The sequence below is a fragment of the Antennarius striatus genome, chromosome 20, assembly GCF_040054535.1.
Source record: "Antennarius striatus isolate MH-2024 chromosome 20, ASM4005453v1, whole genome shotgun sequence".
Taxonomy (NCBI): Eukaryota; Metazoa; Chordata; class Actinopteri; order Lophiiformes; family Antennariidae; genus Antennarius; species Antennarius striatus.
The window spans coordinates 13,336,320-13,355,583 of NC_090795.1; the positions used below are offsets into that span (position 1 = coordinate 13,336,320).

The 19,264-nt window shown below is 40.7% G+C and overlaps 1 protein-coding gene across 1 annotated transcript in view; it reads right to left on the bottom strand.

The window, feature by feature from the left end:
- The window catches only part of LOC137587503 (partitioning defective 3 homolog), a 295,372-nt gene that overhangs the window by 8,326 nt on the left and 267,782 nt on the right, over positions 1–19,264 (bottom strand). The window contains exon 22 of the mRNA XM_068303945.1: positions 4,082–4,202. Within this exon, the coding sequence (XP_068160046.1) occupies positions 4,082–4,202 (121 nt within the window). The remainder of the gene's footprint in view (positions 1–4,081; positions 4,203–19,264) is intronic.

The following is a 19,264-nucleotide window of genomic DNA, read 5'->3' on the forward strand; positions in this document are numbered from 1 at the left end:
CAAAGTCAACTGGCTATTCCTTCTATTCATCACAACAAATACAAGAGCCTGGACTACACCCTTCTTAGATTAGAGGTATCTGATTGGTCCTAAAAAAGGGCTTTCCTCCAGAAGACCAGGGGTTAAACTCAAGCTCGTTTTAAACTTGTTAAGCAACCTGTATGTTCCACAAAACAAATGACATAAATTACTCACAGTGAGTTAAGATAACCAGACCATCCCCCAACAAAATGCAACTGTTTATAATATGGTATATAATAATATGCGACATGCTTATTTTGTATGTATAACCAGAGGCTACACATTTATGGTTGATGTCTTGATCGCAGAGTCCTGATTGTGCATCTGTATCACATTTTGTATAATAGTGCCACTGAAGAGCAGCTCCTGTATATTTGAAGTTGGGAACATTTTTTACTTATATCATAATTTGAATGTAAATGGAAAGTGCTGGATTCTTTTGCGGTAAAAGCTCCATGTAATATTAAGCTGCAGTGTCACAGAGCTATCTATCATCAAGTAACTGAAGCAGACAGTGGTTCTATGTTTATATGTTCTATGTTCACCTGATCACAAAAAAATAGCTATGAGTATGAGTACACAATGAAACAATGCGCAATTCTAAAGCAACAGTTCTGTAACAAACACACTAATGCTTCTTGACTCATGTATCCTGGCAGCAGGAGACCAGAATAATAAAACCAGATGAATTCACATGATTTACAAGGTGCTGTTTGTGCATTTGTTCCAAGGTAGCAGCATGGCGCTCACAGATCTCTGTGTGGTCATGCTTATTGGTGCACCAACCTTACAGCGCAAATTGATTTTATTGCCACAGACAGAGAGCATGAGATAAAAAGTCAGCTTTTTGGAAAAAGCCATAGTGCTTTATGATGAACATCTGGAAATGCCTTTTCAAAAAGATGCAGGGCGGGAGAGGAAACATGGCAGCTATAATTGTGTCTGCTTTGGGGCGATATGACTGACAATCCTCCTTGTGTCCTGGTCATTATTCAATTATGAGTAAGGCAGAGATTTCAAAACTTGTCTCAGCATCGTTACTATAGGAAAACTACCTCTGTCTCACAAAGACTGAAATGACCTGAAATGGAATTCGAAATGAAAATGGTTTCTCGATGGTGGGCTCAAAATCCCCGAATGGATGCACGTTTTATCATCAGTGATCACCGAACATAACTCTACCCTTGAGCCCATTAAAAGGATATGAAATATGAATTTTAATCATTATTTAATGGTATAAAGCCTTAAGTTTAGGGTAAGAATTCTTACCAAAATGAAAAAGGGGGTTGAACTTATTGGAACAAATAAATTCAACAGATCTACATATCCATAACCTGAGAATTGCTTTGTCAATGTTACTTTAATCACGTCTGACTTGATGAGGCTTGTTTTTTGTTTTGCTTGTTTTTACAAACATGAGTAGGTTTGTGCCACTTTTGTACAACTCCACAAAAGAGGAAGAAAAGGTATACAAGTACAGATGCAAATTAGAACTGAGTCACGCAATGAGCTGTTGGCGGCGGCTGCTGCAGATCTGTGTGGAAGCCATTACAGTGTGACCTTGAGTACTCAGGGACATTGTGCATCAAAGTGCAAAAGCAGCCTTTTATGTGGTAAGCATGTAACTGCATTCCTGAGCTAAATCCACTGTCACAAAAAGAAATTAAAATTTTTGGAACAAAAAGCAGCCTTAAAAGCGTAGAAGAGAACAGAAATATATTTGTGTCCACTCCAACTATGAAAAACATGACTGCAAAGATGAATGCAATAGGAGGATGCACTATACTTAAATAATTTGTGTTAAAAATGCTGTTAAAATGGTAACAAAATAGGAAAAAAAATAGTTTATTTTCACAATGTGTTTTTACCTGTTGTTTGACTAATGCATGACTTTACCTGAAAGATTTTTTTTCTATTCATTGACATGGAAGTTTTACCCCTTAGAATTAAAATCCCCGCCCCCATACACCTCAAATATAGCCATACCCATTCCACACTGAAGACAATAAAGCATGATATCCCTTAGGCTCCTGTTATCAGAGTCAAAACATAACATACATTCTTGTGTTTCTTCTCTAACAAGCTTTGCCGTAGTGAATACTTGCTTGCAAGACTAAAATAACACGAAACAGGACTAGTAAAATAGACTTTGGTACTCCAGGGCCAGACCTATATATAATTATTACCAGTGGAATAAAAAAAGTATGTTCAACAATGTCAACCATCAGGAGCAATTAGGAGCGCAGAGGATCAGAGAGGGAGACGGAGACGACTCAGTGCTGAACAAACACTCTAACAGGGAGAATGGGACAAGAGGAAAATGCTTTCTAAAAAAGCATGAAGATGTATGGCTAAGTTTAGTGGTTTTTAACAGATTGTAGAACTAATGAAAGAAATAGAAAGCCAATTAATTCAGTCTTCTTTTGTACATAAACACAGTGGGGAGCGGGCTGTTACCTCCAACACAAACCCAGTTGGACTAAAGGAAACGCAGCGGTCGAGATCCCTCCCGCATCAGCTTTAATTGTCTATACTGACACTTAAAACTATCGAGAAACTGGATGCCAAATATTATAACTTTCAAGGTCTGACATTTTGACCCCTAATTTATTAAAATAACTCAACGTGGTTTAATAATTTGCTGGAAACGGGTCAAGAAAGTCACCAGAGTAAAAAGTCTTGTCTCAATCTATCACAGTGCAAAAATATACAGATATTTGACTTCTAGCTTGTTCTTGCTTGATTGTATGAGTTATGATCTATTATTGTTTGGTTAAAGCTCTAAAAATATAATGTTGACCTAAAAGGAAGTGTCAGCCAATGAGTTACATTACCGATGACAGAAAATAACATCAGGTTACTTATGGAACTAGATGTTGAAACTATCAGTGATGTAGTACGTATATGTGTAAAGGTGATACGATGTGTTTCTTTACTTAAACTCCACATACAGTTGAACTTTTCACTCCAGGAATATGAGATCAGGTCTGAATGAATTAACAAAGGAATTAACTTGATTGCTTTTTTCCAATTATGAAGAGTAAATCTTATTGTTAGTGCTTATCAATCATGGGAGAGGGGAATGGCTTAAAAAAAAAACCCTCACACTTTAATTTAAATTTTTAATTCAAAAATCCCTTTAATCAAGTCTAATGAAAATTAAAGTGAACAGTGTGCCTCACTGTTTCTAATTTTCTCCCTATTCCTGAAAAGTTTCTTGTCACTGAATGTTTCCTCTCCTTACTGTTAAAAGTGTGTCATATTTCAGGGAAGACAGAGATGAGTAATTAGCAATTAATTCCAGGTCAAAGGTTGGACCTGGAAATTAGGATATAGAAATTCTGTAGAAGTTGGGAAAGACGCCTGGACTTTTATCGACCTAAGTCATATACTGTAGTTTGGCAGGCATACTGCAGCACAGACAGGGTTGCTACGTCAATGAACCATTAAAAGTTGATACTGGGTTTCATACAATGCTATATTCAGTGCTGTTCATTAAGTAAGATCGTCAATATTTTTAATTCCAGGAAGCAGGAATTTATGGCTGTACTGTATTTCAGTCTGCTCATATATATGACAAAACATCTTCACCTGGAAATGACCAAAGACAACATATCACATTTATCCACCGTGTTTTTATCACCCTGTGTCAATAGAAATGTGCTGAATATTTCAATAAAATAAAATGGGGATTAATTATAAAAAGGATATCAAAAAAACTTTTCTCAGTTTTTAGTCAAACTGAAATAATAATAATGAATAATAAATTATGAAATAATAAATTCATATTTGATGTGGATAATTGCTGAAAAGTAAAGCTGCTGTTTATTGAGATGAGTGCTTAGTAAGGTCATGTCACTAGTAGTCTAATCAAAGTTTCAGATCAGGTTCAAAAAGGAATTAAATCATTTGAGGGGGAGATAATCGATGAATCAGCGGACGATTCTGGAGTTAATCCAGTGGTCTGGTCGAGGAAATCACTGAAATAGCACTAATATGTTTGTGGGTCTGTGCAGCTCAGCGTCTCTCTGATGGAGCGAAGCTACGACTGAACGCTCACCCAGGGCTGGTTGAAGCTGTAGGTGGATCGATGCTCCTCAGGATCATCGTCCTGCTTGGCCTGCTGGAACTCGTGCCTCAGCCTCTGTATCCGGTCATGGTTACTGGGAGCCATCTCCCTGCTAGAAAAAAAAGAAAAACAAAGAGGGGTTGAGATGGATAGTAATTTTTCAGCAAACCCTTACTCAAAAATAACATCTAGCACCTACTCTAGCCAGCATTTTATTGCTGATGCTTTTTCATGTGTGACTAATTCACATGGCCCCTGTAACACCCCTCTAAATTGTGTTAAGGATCCCTTGATCTGACAGTCATGATCCCCTTTTCAAACCTGCTAGACAACTCTATGTGGTGTTCCAACTCACTCTCACTCCCTCCATCCTCCCCTACATCCTGAGAATTCCTCTCGCTGAATGTGTCCCCCATGCACCATTGTACGTGATGCATGTCCCTTTTTTAGACTGTAGGAGAATGTTGGCCTTTTATGGCCACGCAGTCATTAAACACCGTGGAAAACTCTCATTTACATCCCCTTCATTAAGGGGCTTTGAGGGGCCTGTCAATAGGAATCAATAGCCTTCCCTCAGCTTAATCAAGCTCTCCTTTTATCACCAGCTACAGAGGCAGCACATGACAAAACGTATAATTATGATGAGACGACCAACTTGATAATAAGCGTGCATTTATGCATTCCACGAGGACGGAAGTGACCAGAGGTTAGGAATTTGTGCTTGTAGGGGACACGGCTGGAAGATGTGGGGAGGGGGAAATTGATTATGTGAGAGAAGGAGGGGTAGGTAAAGGTAGGACAAGCGTTCTCAGGGATGGTGCTGAATGAAAAAAACAAAACAAAAAAACCCGAGAAGGTTAATCAAAATCATGTGAAAGAGAGAAAGAGAGAAAGAACCTATCACCCCTGTCATTGTGTGTCTTCCTGAGTAGCACTTACAGGTGGCACACACAGCGGTGGAAGTGATTGCTTATTTGGGCCCAGAGGATTCTGGGCGCAATTATGGCGATAATTGCAGATTACAATGAGCACATCCTTCTGATGATAATGGGCACTAGGACACGCTGCCAATCAAGCTTCATTTAAAGCACAATAAATAGCAGCTCATAAAGGATGAGCAGATCTCAGTGCATGCCCCTGAGTAGTACTTGGCAAGACATGGTTATCGTGTTGTTCGTACTGCCTGATCAAAATCAATTGTATTAGTTATACTCCATTTGATTCCTATAGCTTTATGTGTGTGAGGGAGCAGGAGCGGACATTAGGCCTTTTTATGTTGATGTGGGTAATTAAGTGACTCATTGGGGTGTGAGTTGGCTTATGCTTTTAGTCTGTGGGGTGATGGTGAAGTCTTTCTATTGCAGCTCATTACAAAATCAATGTTCCCTTTATATTCCCATGAGACTGCTTACATAGCATATTCCATTTAAAGAAATTACGTTACTTAATCGTAGTCCATAAACAACAGAGACTATATGTGTTAATCTATTATGATGCTAAAAAGGCTCCGAATGAGTTGAGTTTAGTATTTTTTAACTAAATGAATGACGTGCAAGAGCGTTGTGGAACCACCATCAACTTGTTTCTGTCTGACAATCATTGATAGATTTGCATAACCTGTGTTAATGTCAATCAAATACTCGCAGAAAAAAAATCAAAATGCAAATTTCCTATTTATATTTCCTTCCTATATGCTAATACAGATCCGGAAATACAGTCAATGTCATCATCCCAGATTGAGAGAGAGGTTTGAGGAGACGACATTGGTCTTTTTCCATCCTTTACAATTACTGTAATTTAATCCCTAAGACTGGTGAAAGACAGGACCGGACTAACTACAGACAAACGCTGTCGTAAATTTTTCCTCGTCAACCTTCCAGGGAGAGTCAGTGCTTGCATCAGCATCTCATCCATGTACTGCTTGGATCGGATGCTAAACCAACCAGAGAGGGGCAGCTGGAGGTCCAGGATAAAGGGATACCTCGTGTTCATATTCGTTTTCATTCTCTTAATCATTAAAACGGCAGTCTAACAAAGAGCATATTGTATTTTACTATTAGTTTCTACTTCATAATACGATGGATGAAGTTGTGAGGAATGAAATGGGGGAAGATCAGAGAAGACTGGCAAATTAAACAACTACCAGCAAGGCACTTCGATATAATTTTCAAAGTGCTACAAAATGGAAATTGCACGGCGTACGGGGTTGGGAGTGGGGCTACGATTTTAACGAGGGGTGAATTTTCTCATTGCAGTTCAAAGGAAGCCTGTGCAACATCTAGATCAGCTGCAGGGGGGTTCTCCTTTAGTACTCTACCCACCATGGAGGCACCAAGATGATGGGATTCTTGAAAAGCACTTGATGAAAATCTGCAGTGAAAATACTTTCATATGGGAAAAAAAAAAAAAAAAAAGTGCTGCAAAGCTGATGGTTGGAGAACGGCAGGAATTGAGTGTGAGGGGGGAGCAGAAGCTAAACACAGTCACTGAGCAGCTGGCATCAGATTTGTCTCCATACATAAAGAAAATAGATCTTCACTGAGAGTTCCCCGATGCTTGGGCACCTTTGCATGCAATTAGTCAGCATGATTGTTGTTGAAGCATCAGGTGCCACTGTTTATATATTCCACTGTGGATACATCAGCTAATGGGCCCGAACAACAAAAACTGGGGGGGGGGGTGTGCTGGGCAATTTATATCAGCAGTCCACCTCAGCAGTTTGAATAAATGTGTCACCTGAGTCAGCAATAGATGTGTGTGAGAGAATATGAATTAGCTCATCAGTTTGCTGTGAGATATCCGTTTGTGCATTAGGATAACAAAAAGGTCACATGTTGTGTGAGAGTACTGGGGTGAAGGAAGGCTGTCTGCATTGTGATTGTGTGCTGGCAGGCGTCAGTCTCAGTGTTGTTTTCGGCTTTTTGGAAAGCATTTTTATCAAACATGAATCACAGGAAAATGGGTTACAGTAATTTAAAAAAACAAAACATTGAGGATAAAGTGATCATATGTTGCGGTTTTCCACCGCTAGTGTCTTAATACTGTCATGCATAGTAAGACTTAGTCAAAATGCATGTGTGTGCCCAGCAGATTGAAATGTCAGGCCACTCAGGTTAGCCACATCACTTCTAAATGCTTGAAAATACACTCACATAACACAGACTGCACCATAAGGAATGACACACAGATGGAGACACACACTCTCCCTGCCTCTCCTCTCCACAAACATTGCTATTCAGTGAGGTCACACAACTTCTGTATTTATAGCTTGACTGAAAGCTTATTCTGAAATCCTATTGAGAGAGGTGAGCTTGTGATTCCGCCAGCTAGCTCGCAGTCAGGTCAGACAGCGACGCACGATCTTATGATCTCCTTCTCCTCCTGCTTTTCTAACTCATCCTCTTGTTTGTCAAGAAAAGAACCTGAGGCCTAGTTGAAAAACAAAACATAAGGAGCAATAAAAAAATAAGCCCTCTAGCTTTCCTAGCATTTGATGAATAAAGCTCGAGCAAATTCATGTTTTATTCATTACAAATTAAAATAATTACTTTTAGAGCAAAGTATTTGCAGTGTTTTTGTACTGCAGCATACAGAAACAGTTGTGTGCATGTGCATACATATCTGCAACCTCGTGTCCACCTGTGCTTTCTAACCTGACCCAGACGTTGACAGGGGTCATGAGCCCCCTAAAGCTGCAGTTGGGGTTATAGGGATGCCTGTCTGTGTAATAGTCATCCTTTGATCCAGGAGGATTTGGCAGATGTCTCGCACAAGGCTTAAGCCAAGGATGCAAACTATGACACACTATTGCTTCTGTTGGGGGATCAAAGCTGCGTTGAGTCTCGGCGTACCCCGTAAATGCCACTGGCCAATAAAGGACTAATCCAATCACTGAGATTATCATAAAGCTCTTATGAGCATATAAAATGTCAAGGGTCAACCCCAGCCAATCAGAATGGAGAGTGTTATAATCTCCAGGATACAGTCTCAAGAAAAGTTTGACCAAAGTTCTGAGACTTGTCATACTCTTGTTCATTTCCAAATAAAGTGAAAAAGGCTGAAATGATAAAGCCGTTTTATCAGGGGTTTTTTTTTATCTGATCACTGTTGATTGAAATTATATCAGATTATCTGGCTTTGTGATTTGGCCGCAGTATCTCCACACAGCAGATGGGGGGGCAGGCTTCTTAACTTTGAGCCCTACAGCGATCTTGCATCAAGTTAAAGCTTAGCTCATCGTTATTCCAACCCACCGTCAAATCAAAGATAGAAAGATGAGGCATTTTTTGGAGAAAATGGACAACCTTTGAAAACTACCACAATGATAGAAAAGAGATTAGATCTGATTGACTGTTGGTCATATTTGAAGGGAAAAGGAACAAAGATAAAAAAAAACGAAACATTGATTCAGGGAATATCAACATGTATTGGCCTGGCGTTATGATTCTTGTAGTCAAATGAAAGCAGCTGAACCATGTTGCCCTCTATACTTTTACTATCCTTCCAATCTTAGTACAATATCTTTCAGGTTTTTTTCTGTTGCCTCATTTCTCTCGTATTTTTTTTTTCTGTCTCTTGCCATAAATTTAGTCTTTGAATGCTTCAAATCTTCTCTGTGGTTCCAGGGATAGTTCAAGAATTTCCCTTCGTCCCCCTCATCCTCTCCCGCTAGCCCGGTTAGTGACAGCTGCAGACTGGACAAAGGCTTTATAATACCCTGGATTTGTTGCACTCTGACTTCGCCCATGTCCTCCTGTGACTGATGCACTGAGAGGGGACCATTGATAGTCAAAAAAAAAAGAAAAGAAAAGAAAAGAAAAAGGAAAACACATTTCTGGAGGGGGGGCTGTTGTTGAGCTGAGTGTACATGTGTATCTATGCATCCATGGTTCGTTTCAGACTCCAAACCAGCCCATAAGAGACCTCAGGGGTCTTTAGATTCTTCTTTTGGGATGTCAGCCTAGGCCTGTGTGGGGCCGTGACTTGGGAGCGTAGATCTCTGATTAACAAGGGAAAGGAGCAGCATCTGTGGAACTGCTCCTTCCAACAGGCTGTCTAACACGGATGGTCCCCAAACTACCATTTATGTCTTTTTCCGTAGTGTGAAAACTTAAACAGTCGTGCCCTGCAGGGAATCACAGAAGTCCATCAACTGAGAAAATAGTTTAGCAAAAAGAAGAAAAGAGTTAGTTTCTTTTTAGCTGTCTTTGTCTATAAGGCCTAAAACCCTTTCAAAAGTCCAATTTGTCTTGGTGCACTACAGTATAGTCTACCACCCCCCACTTCACCCAAATTTGCTTTATTACCCCAAGTACACCTGCTGCAACCACTGTTCCTTACAAGTCATTACATTTTACAGTTTCTTTCTCTCTGTTTCGTTGTTCTGTCTGAGGGAGTGCCAAGACGCAGGTGCAAGTGAGGAATCAGCTGTCTACATTTGAGAGGCACCGTCAGTACATTCTGCTCAGTCTGTTGTTGTCAGGTTTTATGGTTTTAGCTGTAAAGAAAACGCACCGGAACTGATCAAACACGCTTTTGTTTCTGCATGTTCAGCCGCGTGGATGTACTGTATTACTTATGGTTACAAGGGAACAGCTGTGACCTCCTCCAAAAACCATAAAAGTGCTTTTGGCTGTTTAAAGCTTTCAATATATGGTCTGTGCCTTTCACAGAGACTGAAATGGGAATCTACAGAACATAGGAATGGCTCAGTGCTGTGGAAGAGCTGGCATGATGTTTAAAATGTAAAGGTAAATGGTTAAAGGAAAGAAGTTTTCACTGCTGCAGACAGTGACAAACACACAGGAGGTAAAGGTACACATTTAGAAGCCAAGTTAATACATTTTTGTACCATTTTCCATGACTGTTATCCTTGTTTAAGTGTTAATTTTAGTAAATGGAGGCATTCTTCACGGTACAGTAAATATTTCACAGAGAGATGCACAAAGATTGAACTTTGACATTAATTCCAAGAAAACACTTCACACTTTTATTTAGTTAGTTAACAAGTTAATGAGATGCTCCAAATTAAATCAAGGGTAATTCAATTTAAATTAAATAACTGTTCTAGCTCGCTTTTCAGTTCCCCTCATCTAATTAAAATTAAAAAAAAAAAAAACACTGCTTCTTTCAGTGAAGCTGAGGCTTTTGCAACAACGGAAGAAGATGGTATACACAACATTAAGATGACTGTTTATAAGTAAGCTTACATTTATATGGATGATACCCTCTCTGAAAACTTTCTTTACCTCAATTACAGTGTAACTTTTGTATAACAACATTTCCTGGGATGACAGGAAGGAGAGGCTGCTTGTGACTGACAGCTATGTCCTCCATGTAGAAAGCGATGAACTTTGAAGTTAAGGCCTGTAATCCCGATCCATTGATTCACTGGCACTTGATAACTCTGGGAGAGACTTGGAGTGTGGTCGGGACTGAATAATGTTTTCGCACAAGCACAAACACACTCACACCAGAATACATACACATCCTTAGCTCAGTTCTTTGCTACTTCATAACGATGCATGATACACAATGCATGCTAATAATTCAAGTAAATCAGGAGTCCCAAAAGGCACACAAAAAATATTTATGGGAGAACTCTGATGAAATATTCAACCATTATTCTGAAAGAAGCTATGGTATCATAACAGATAATTCCCATTAAATATAATATTTTCATGTCTGAATTCGGCAGAGTGATGGCTGTTTATGTTGCCTGGAGACATCTGATCTGTCAACACTTCTCTGGATAAGAAGAGTACCTCTTAAGGAAGGTATGAAGTCTGTAGGATAAAGTATCCATCTGAGCAGGTTAGCTCAGCTTTTATGAGCCCCTTAAGCTTTATGAGATATCAGCTAGCTTGACACTAAGAAGCCAGAGGAAGAAGTGAGCGAGGATGATATGACTTTGACAAACTTTTATGGACCCTGACACCAAAATATTCGGCCTAAGTTTAGGTTGGCGCCATGAAATGAAATTGGTTGCTGCATTTTGCATTAGGTGACCTCACTCTCAGTAAGGCTGGTATGCTGAAGAGATGAGTCACCTTTCATAGTTTCTTTTTCAAGAGCACTCCAAATCCAAGGAGGACAAGAAAATTTGGTGAAAGTGCTGGCTAGACGATCATCATCACCACCACTTAGACGAGACGGAGCCGAATGGATCTCGGAAAGAGTCGGCCAAGTGTGGATGCCTCAAGTGGTTTGCGTTATACAGATGCCACATCTGAAATTTGACAGCCCACTAAATGAAAGTCAATACACTGATGTGGAATTAAGGGAAGCAGAGGGAGAAAATGAAATAATTCAACAAGTTTTGCAAAGCTCTTTGCAAAGCTGGTGGTAGAACAGGGAGAGACCGCTCCATCTTTCCTCCAACCCTAGCCCAAGTCCCACACACATCTCCAACTGATGTCTTCAGTGATTTTGCAACCACCCAGATTCCAGCTCAACCAGACTAACTTTTTAACTTTGCATTCACAAAGTTTCTTGTACAGCAGCTGTTCCTGTGCACTGGAATGACCATGGGCGTCTCAGTAGAGAGTCACTAGTTTTTAAAGCACAGGCACCCCCGCCTCAGCAGCAGTAGGAGGAAAACAGATATCGGAGGGACACAATTCAAAAACGGGTTTTGGGGGGTGAGCTCCTATGTGATGGAATATTAATGATAAAATGTGCTGATGTTAGCCACCATGAAACCATTCATGACGCCATTCGAGAAACATCTTGGATTCCATGTGCTGAACTGACCTTCACTGACTTATTCATGTCTCTGTGAGTGACTACTTCTACTTTATAAATAACATACCTTGTCTTCCTATGTTTCACAGTCTGTGGCTCATTTTGTACAAATTTGTGAGAATTACAAAGTCTGGATGATTTATTGAAACTGCATTTGAAAGATGCAGAGATTTAAAACTGGACAAAAATCATTATCAAGAAATAATTAAAGCAGTGTCCCAACTCCCGGGCCGCAACAAGAATGCAGAACTTATATTATTTCCGTTTCATGCCTTTGTCACATGACTACTTTCTTAAAGGGGCCGCTCTGGCCACTAACACTGAATACATTACCGCTATATTGAATCTCTCGAGCTAGAAAGATGAACAAAAAACAAACGGTACGATGTTACAAGACCAATGCTAATAAAGTTGCATACATATTGGATTTATGTTTATGATTACATTTAGAAAAAAAAAAAACTGTTTTTATGCTGGTCGTATCATTTCATTTTTTTGTATTTATCTGCCACACGTTAAAGGCCAGTTTGTGAAAATATTGTAGATAAAACGGTCCATAGTGCAATAACTGTTGGGAAACACTGACTTAAAGGACATCAATAAACCCAAGGATGATGGTATCAGTCCAAAATCTAAAAAAACCCAAAAAACATCTGTAACTACATCACCATCCCACAGTGAATTAACAGAAGTAATCTGGCTTTTCTGTTTATAGCATCCTGATCTGTGATGAAAGGAAACCAAAAAGTTGCCTGCTGTGAAGCTATAAAAACGCATGGCCTTCTTTGGAATGTGGTTAACATATGGTAAAAATGCAATAAATGGACTAATATGCTGGTATGGTTCTTTCAGACACATACATGTAGAGATATTACCATGAGACATAAAGTTGATCCAATTCAGATGCAGACATTCTCTTTATATTGGCTAACAATTCTAGCAAAGTTCCGGTTCTACAGAATGAATAGAAAATGGACCACGGCAGGTCTGGTGTACCTTCCAACACATGGCTGCATGACTACAGAAATGCATCATTTGACATCTGGTGCATCATTTCCAGTGGGATTGGAACATTCGAAAGGGTTACTTCTCAACTGAGGCATTTCTGGTCAAGCATTCATTTCTTAAAATACCCTTTTAAGAACCAAAAGGACGAGCAGATATATTTCTTTTATTAGGCCACTGAGGTCTTCCAGGATCCTTCTGTAAGACCTACCACTGTAATGTATCTCATTTATTCCAGTGTGACATCAGACTGTGCTCAATGCAGACATTTGCTCTCCTTCCAAATGTCAGTGCCTGACGCTCAGCAGGCACGCCATGAGACTACGGTAAATAATTCACAACAGCCCTCCACGGCTCTCCTCATTGTCCCATGCACAAGCAGCCCTCAAGTTTTCTCTTCCACGACCCGCTGTGCCGCCGCTACTTCCTCTATACATAATTAATAAGAGACACACGCTGGGACTCCCGTCAGTCAGAGCCCTGCTAGAGCCAGAGCCACTTTAAACAATAACAATATTGATAGTGGGTGTAATAAAGCAGAATTAAAGAGATGGATTCCAATGATTTTTGCTCCTGGCTCAGCTGGTCCCACCTTAAGTGGTGAGAAAAGTGAAATGAGTGGGGGGCAGGGGACTACTGGTCAGTGGTAATTCTAAAGGATGGATGGATGCAGAGAAAGAAATGGCGAAGAAGGAAATAAAAGAAGTAGAGGAGAGCCGTTGCCCCTTTCATCTCCCCCCCAATCCCTCAGCATCCTGCGTTGATTGCTTTACTATCTCCTCCATTACTGGATTAAGTTTTGGAGCCCCCTTCTGAAATCCAGGAGGGCGAAAAAAGAGGTGGTCAGGGGTCATGACCTTTACTAAAGGCTATGCAGACAGATGAGCAAAAACAAACACAAAAAGATGGAAATGGCAGTTTCTATTTAGCCTTTCAATTGTTGTGTGGTAATCAATGAGAGGGTCAAGAGGTGGGAGGATAGCGACAGATGGGAGGCTGAAAGTGGAAGAATAAAAGCATGAAAATGAGAGAATCAGAGATTTAAAAAAGACTAATCAATGTTCACATGGGAATGTTGAGAATGATTTGTCTCCTATCCTATGCGTAGCAAAAGAACAGATCATAAGCACCAATCGCTCCACTCTCCACAGGCCACATTGACTCAACAATGCTTTTATTTTTTTCATCACATTTCAAAAGGTTTTGCATGCCAGGGCTTTATTTTTTACAGGATTTCTTTACACACATGAGAATACTATCGTAAGCACTGTCTTATGCAGTTGTTTGTTCTGTAAGTACTCAAAAGCAACAACACAGAATTAGATCATGGTGCAGAAAATCTACTCTGACGGAGTTTAAACAAACAATCGAGTCTGAAGTTAAAACAAAAGTGACATTTGTTGGTATTGTTGCTGCTCTGGCTACTTTAGTGTATTATCTGTGAGGTCATATAATTTGTGAGGTCATACAATTGCAACGATGGCAACAACAACGACAAACATGAAGTTTTGCTACGTTAGCGTACTGGCGATATCACTGTCTGGTAGAGCCTTGCTCTCGCATCACGGACATGACGTCACAATCCACCATATCCGATCGGAGTGTTTGGAGCCTTTACGACTGAAGACTCTGTCCATATCCGACACAAAACTACCTCCCAAATGTGGTTTCAGTCTGTCCCACAAAAGTGAGGTATCATATGGTATGGGACTGTTCAGACTACAAATGAGATATGTGATGTCAATCTGGATGGGTTAAAAATCGGATATAGGCGACTAGTCTGAACAAGGCCTTAGTCTGTTCAGGAAAAAAATCTGTATGTTAGAATTTTTACTCTTGATCTTGTTTTTGAACACTTGTCTTTTCGGGCCAAAAAACACTGTTTTCATGTAGAAGAATGGTCAGAATGTTTGAGTTAAACTGGTTGATGTGTATAGAGCCCCAGCACCACATACTGTACTCTGGTAAGCTTTAATTCTAGGGCCTTTAGTATATCTAATTGATAAATTTGTTTTTGAGGAATGCACCAATCCAATGCTAATATTTGGTATAAAACTGATTATAACTCCAACTCCAATAACTCAGCTGGATCGTTTGTCATGTGAGATTTCTACATGTCTTTACCGTTTGGTGATGGGACTAAATTCAGACATATCTGATGCTGCATTTAAAAAGGTTTCACGCTCGAGTTGTAATTCTTTTTACACATAAAAAATTAGCCCAGTTTCTTCCGTACAATAAGGTTTATTAATGAAACCATCAATCATTCATGCAATACTTATTCACATATCAAATCCAACACATTCTGTGTGTTTTACGGTACGACAGTTCATCTGCATCAGTCCATAAAGTCAGTCAAATCGGTGGAGAAGATATCCTGCTATTACTGCTATCTCCCATCAGCCTCCAGGAGCCTTACATATGTTAATGCCCCGTCAACCTGTGACCCTCACATTCATGACATCATTATCAACCCAGCCAGACATAATGTTGGCCTGTCACTGCCATGATCTATGGCCACAGTCACTCTCTGCTTTAATGAAGCTGTAATACTGCCTTAAACCGCTAAAGTCACGATGCGCCTCTGCATGGCCGCCACTCGTTCAGATGCGAGTATGCATCAATCACCTCGCATCAGGCATCAATCAATCAAAAATGCTCATGACAGCTGGGGAAGCCCCCCCCCCCCAACCCCCGCGTACATACACACATACTGTCTGTCACTACAACCACCATACCCAGACACACACACAAACTCATGGGCTGTGATTATGATCTCAATTAATGTCATGACTGCAGGCCATCACTTCCAATGTGACCGACATGCTAATCAGGAGCACTGGCAGTCAATAATCAAGGCATGGAAAAGGCCATCAGGAGCAGAAGTGGTCAAGTATAATTACATCTTTTGATGTCAATTGGTTTAAATGACAAAGTAGGGCCCCCCAAAAGAAAATGAAATGCTCGGAAGACAGCAAAGTCAACAAAAAAGATTAACTAACAACAGACACGTTCTGCACTGTATTGCTGAATATATGATGTTGCTCTGTGTGGCTTTGAAATGAGACCGAAGCTGGTTTTAGACTGCCTGTGTCTTCCCTTGAGAGTTAGACATCAATGACTGTCCATGTTCAGCACAACACAATGCTATGAGGTCAGCTGTGACAAGCTTTTAGAGTGGCAGTTCTCCTAGTGCACATGCAAGAAAAAAAACCACACACCAAAAAACACTCCTTCCCTGGAGAAACAGAAGTAGCAGTCAAAGCAAGTCCTAGTGGTCATTTTACCTAAATCAGTCCTGTCCTGTTGTTTCTTCTCAGCTATAAGGATCTGAACCAGAGTAACCTTAGAAGGGGCTTTGGGCTTTAGTTGGCACACACAGATCTGATAATGTCTCAGCATGCCTTTCAACAGAGGCTAATGAGGATGACTTTGTCATGGGGGCAAATTGTTTGCATTTCACATTAAGAAACTTGATGTTATGTCCCTCTCTCTTTCTGTAGGCGACTAGAGTAAGCATTCCCCAAAATATGAGCTGTTATCACAAATCAGATCATAGTGTACTCTCTTCTAATCCCCTGACTAAACTGCGTCTGAGTGAGAAAAACAGAGCTGTGATGTGTAAGGCAGCAGAAAAAGTACAAAGAATACAACACAGAAGTCGAGGCGGTGTCACCTAAAATTACAAAAGTCGACATTAACTAAGCAAAAACTGCGAAGGTGATATCACAAAAGATGAGAAAAGAGGAGAAGTAATTCTCATCAGACTCCTTTCTCTGCAAGTCTCCTATTTCATCCCATAACACAGTGCCTCCATGCTGCAAGTCCACATGTTCTTATAAAATAAAGCCTAAAAGGATCCACATTTTAAATGCAACACAGCAACACACTCAGCCAAACTCCTAATGAGGGAATTATTCGGGCTTGTTTAGGTGGCTCTCCCCGGCGCCAAGGGTTTGGAGCGTACTTGAAAGTGGGAGCTCAGAGGCAGGGCTGACAGAACACTGTCACCTTCAGGTGGTTTAAGGAATGGGTGAAAGACAACACTGTTGACGGCATCCACACAGCCTGAGACAAGCCACAGAGGATTAGCCCCTAGTGCTAATAAAAGAGGCCAAACGGTCAGCGCCCACAGATGGTGACTGCAGTGGGTGTTGTGTGAACCAATGCACCAGTGAGCCCAAACTAGGTTTAAATCCTGTCAATAAGTCTGCAGCATGAGAACATATGTGCACCCATATACAAAAATTCTCATTATTCTAAACTCCTAGCAGAGGTGGGAGTGGAGGTGTATGTGTTTGTGTGTGTGTGTGTGTGTGTGTGTGGGGGGGGGGTTAGTGTTGGGGGGGCATGGGAACAAAAGCATTAAGTACGAAAGAGCCCTTTAATTATAGGCCAGTGTTTGGAGACCTCTCTGTGGAGCTGGGAACAAAAGAGGTCTTTGGTAAAACTCAACCTGCTGAGTTAACACATATCCTCCAGGTATAACTCACACACGCACGCACGCACGCACGCACGCACACACACACACACACAAGTCCACAGCCTCAACATGGTATTGAAGCAATAACTGCACCATTGGTAACTGAGAATTAAGAGGCCAGAACAAGTGGAGGCAGGGATATCTGAAGCGTATTTAATTAGCTTTGACCCCTTCATAAGTGCAAGGTAATATTTTATTATTTACCATACTCTTTAGCATTTAAAACAAATCAGTAATTTGTACCACACTTGCTTGAGTATATAATTACAAATCCATTGTCGATATAAGAGTTTAATAACAGCAGAAAATGAGACTATCAAGAGGAAGTTAGCCTTTGTGACACCTTTGTTCCTTTTATGCATTCCTAGGTGGGCTCTTGTGAAAGTCTAAAGACTACTATAAAACAGAACCAGCTCCCAGAAGGTGTATCTATTAAAGCACACAATGCCCAGCAGATACAGTATATGTACTACAATAAAGCTAGGACATAGCTATTAGCTTAAGTGACAGTACAAAGGTGACACCAAATGAGATAAATGGTCCTCTTATGGGATCTGAGTGTTGCAAGTGATCCTGGCAGTGAATGAATGCATGAAGGAGCTTCTTCTTCTTTTCCTTTCGGCTTCTCCCTTCAGGGGTCGCCACTGCGAATCAGTTGCCTCCATCTAACCCTGTCTTACCATCCTCTTCTCTCACACCAACTACCTTCATGTTCTCTTTCACTACATCCATAAACCTCCTCTTTGGTCTTCCTCTAGGCCTCCTGCCTGGCAGTTCAAAACTCAGCATCCTTCTACCAATATATTCACTATCTCTCCTCTGGACATGTCCAAACCATCTCAGCCTGGCCTATGTCACTTTATCTCCAAAACCTCTAACATGTGCTGTCCCTCTGATGTACTAATTCCTAATCCTATCCATCCTGGTCACTCCTAAAGAGAACCTTAGCATCTTCATCTCTGCTACCTCCAGCTCTGTCTCCTGTCTTTTCCTCATTGACACTGTCTGTAGACCAAACAACATCACTGGTCTCACCACAGTTTTGTACACCTTTCCTTTCATTTTAGCTCAAACTCTTCTATCACACATCACACATGACACTCTTCTTTACTTAACAAACTCCTCCTTCAAGATAACTCCTACTCCATTTGCCTTTTTATCTACACCATGATGGAACAACCTGAACCCTGCTCCTAAACTTTTAACCTCGTTACCTTTCCACCTGGTCTCCTGTACACACGGAATGTCTACCTTCCTCCTCTGCATCATGTCAACCAACTCCCTACCTTTTCCTGTCATAGTTCCAACATTCAACGTCCCTACTCTCAGTCCTATTCATTAGGGGTTCCTCTTCTCTCTCTTCCTATGAACACACTTTCCTCCTCTCCTTCTTCGACCAACAGTAGTCCAATTTCCACTGGCACCCTGTAGGTCAACAGCACCGATGGCGAGGTCGTTGTTAACCCGGGCCTTGACCAATTTGGTATGGAAGTCATAGATTTGATCAGATACATCAGATGCCCTTCCGGACGCAACCCTCTGTATTTATCTAAACCCCTAGCATGCCTGGCACAGGCAAAATAAGACACTGGCTTGTGCCCTCTTTTGGCTTAAGTGACAGTACAGAGGTGAAACCAAATGGGATAATTGGCCCTCTTATGGGATCTGAGTGTTGTAAGTGATGCTGGCAGTTGATGAATGCATGAGGGATGAGACCTATAAATAACTTGAGTGTTGATTGTGACCATATGACCATATGAAAAGTGACAGCTTTCCCTGTCAGTGCGTTTGACAGGCTTAAGTATAACTCAACATGCCTGACAAACTGGATTGGGGCTCTAGTGGTTGATGGAAAAAGGGAAAGCGTTGAATCCATCCCCACCTCTTCTCTCCTTCCTCCTCTATCTTTTGCTCCACCTCAATTTTTCCTCCACTCTCAGAAA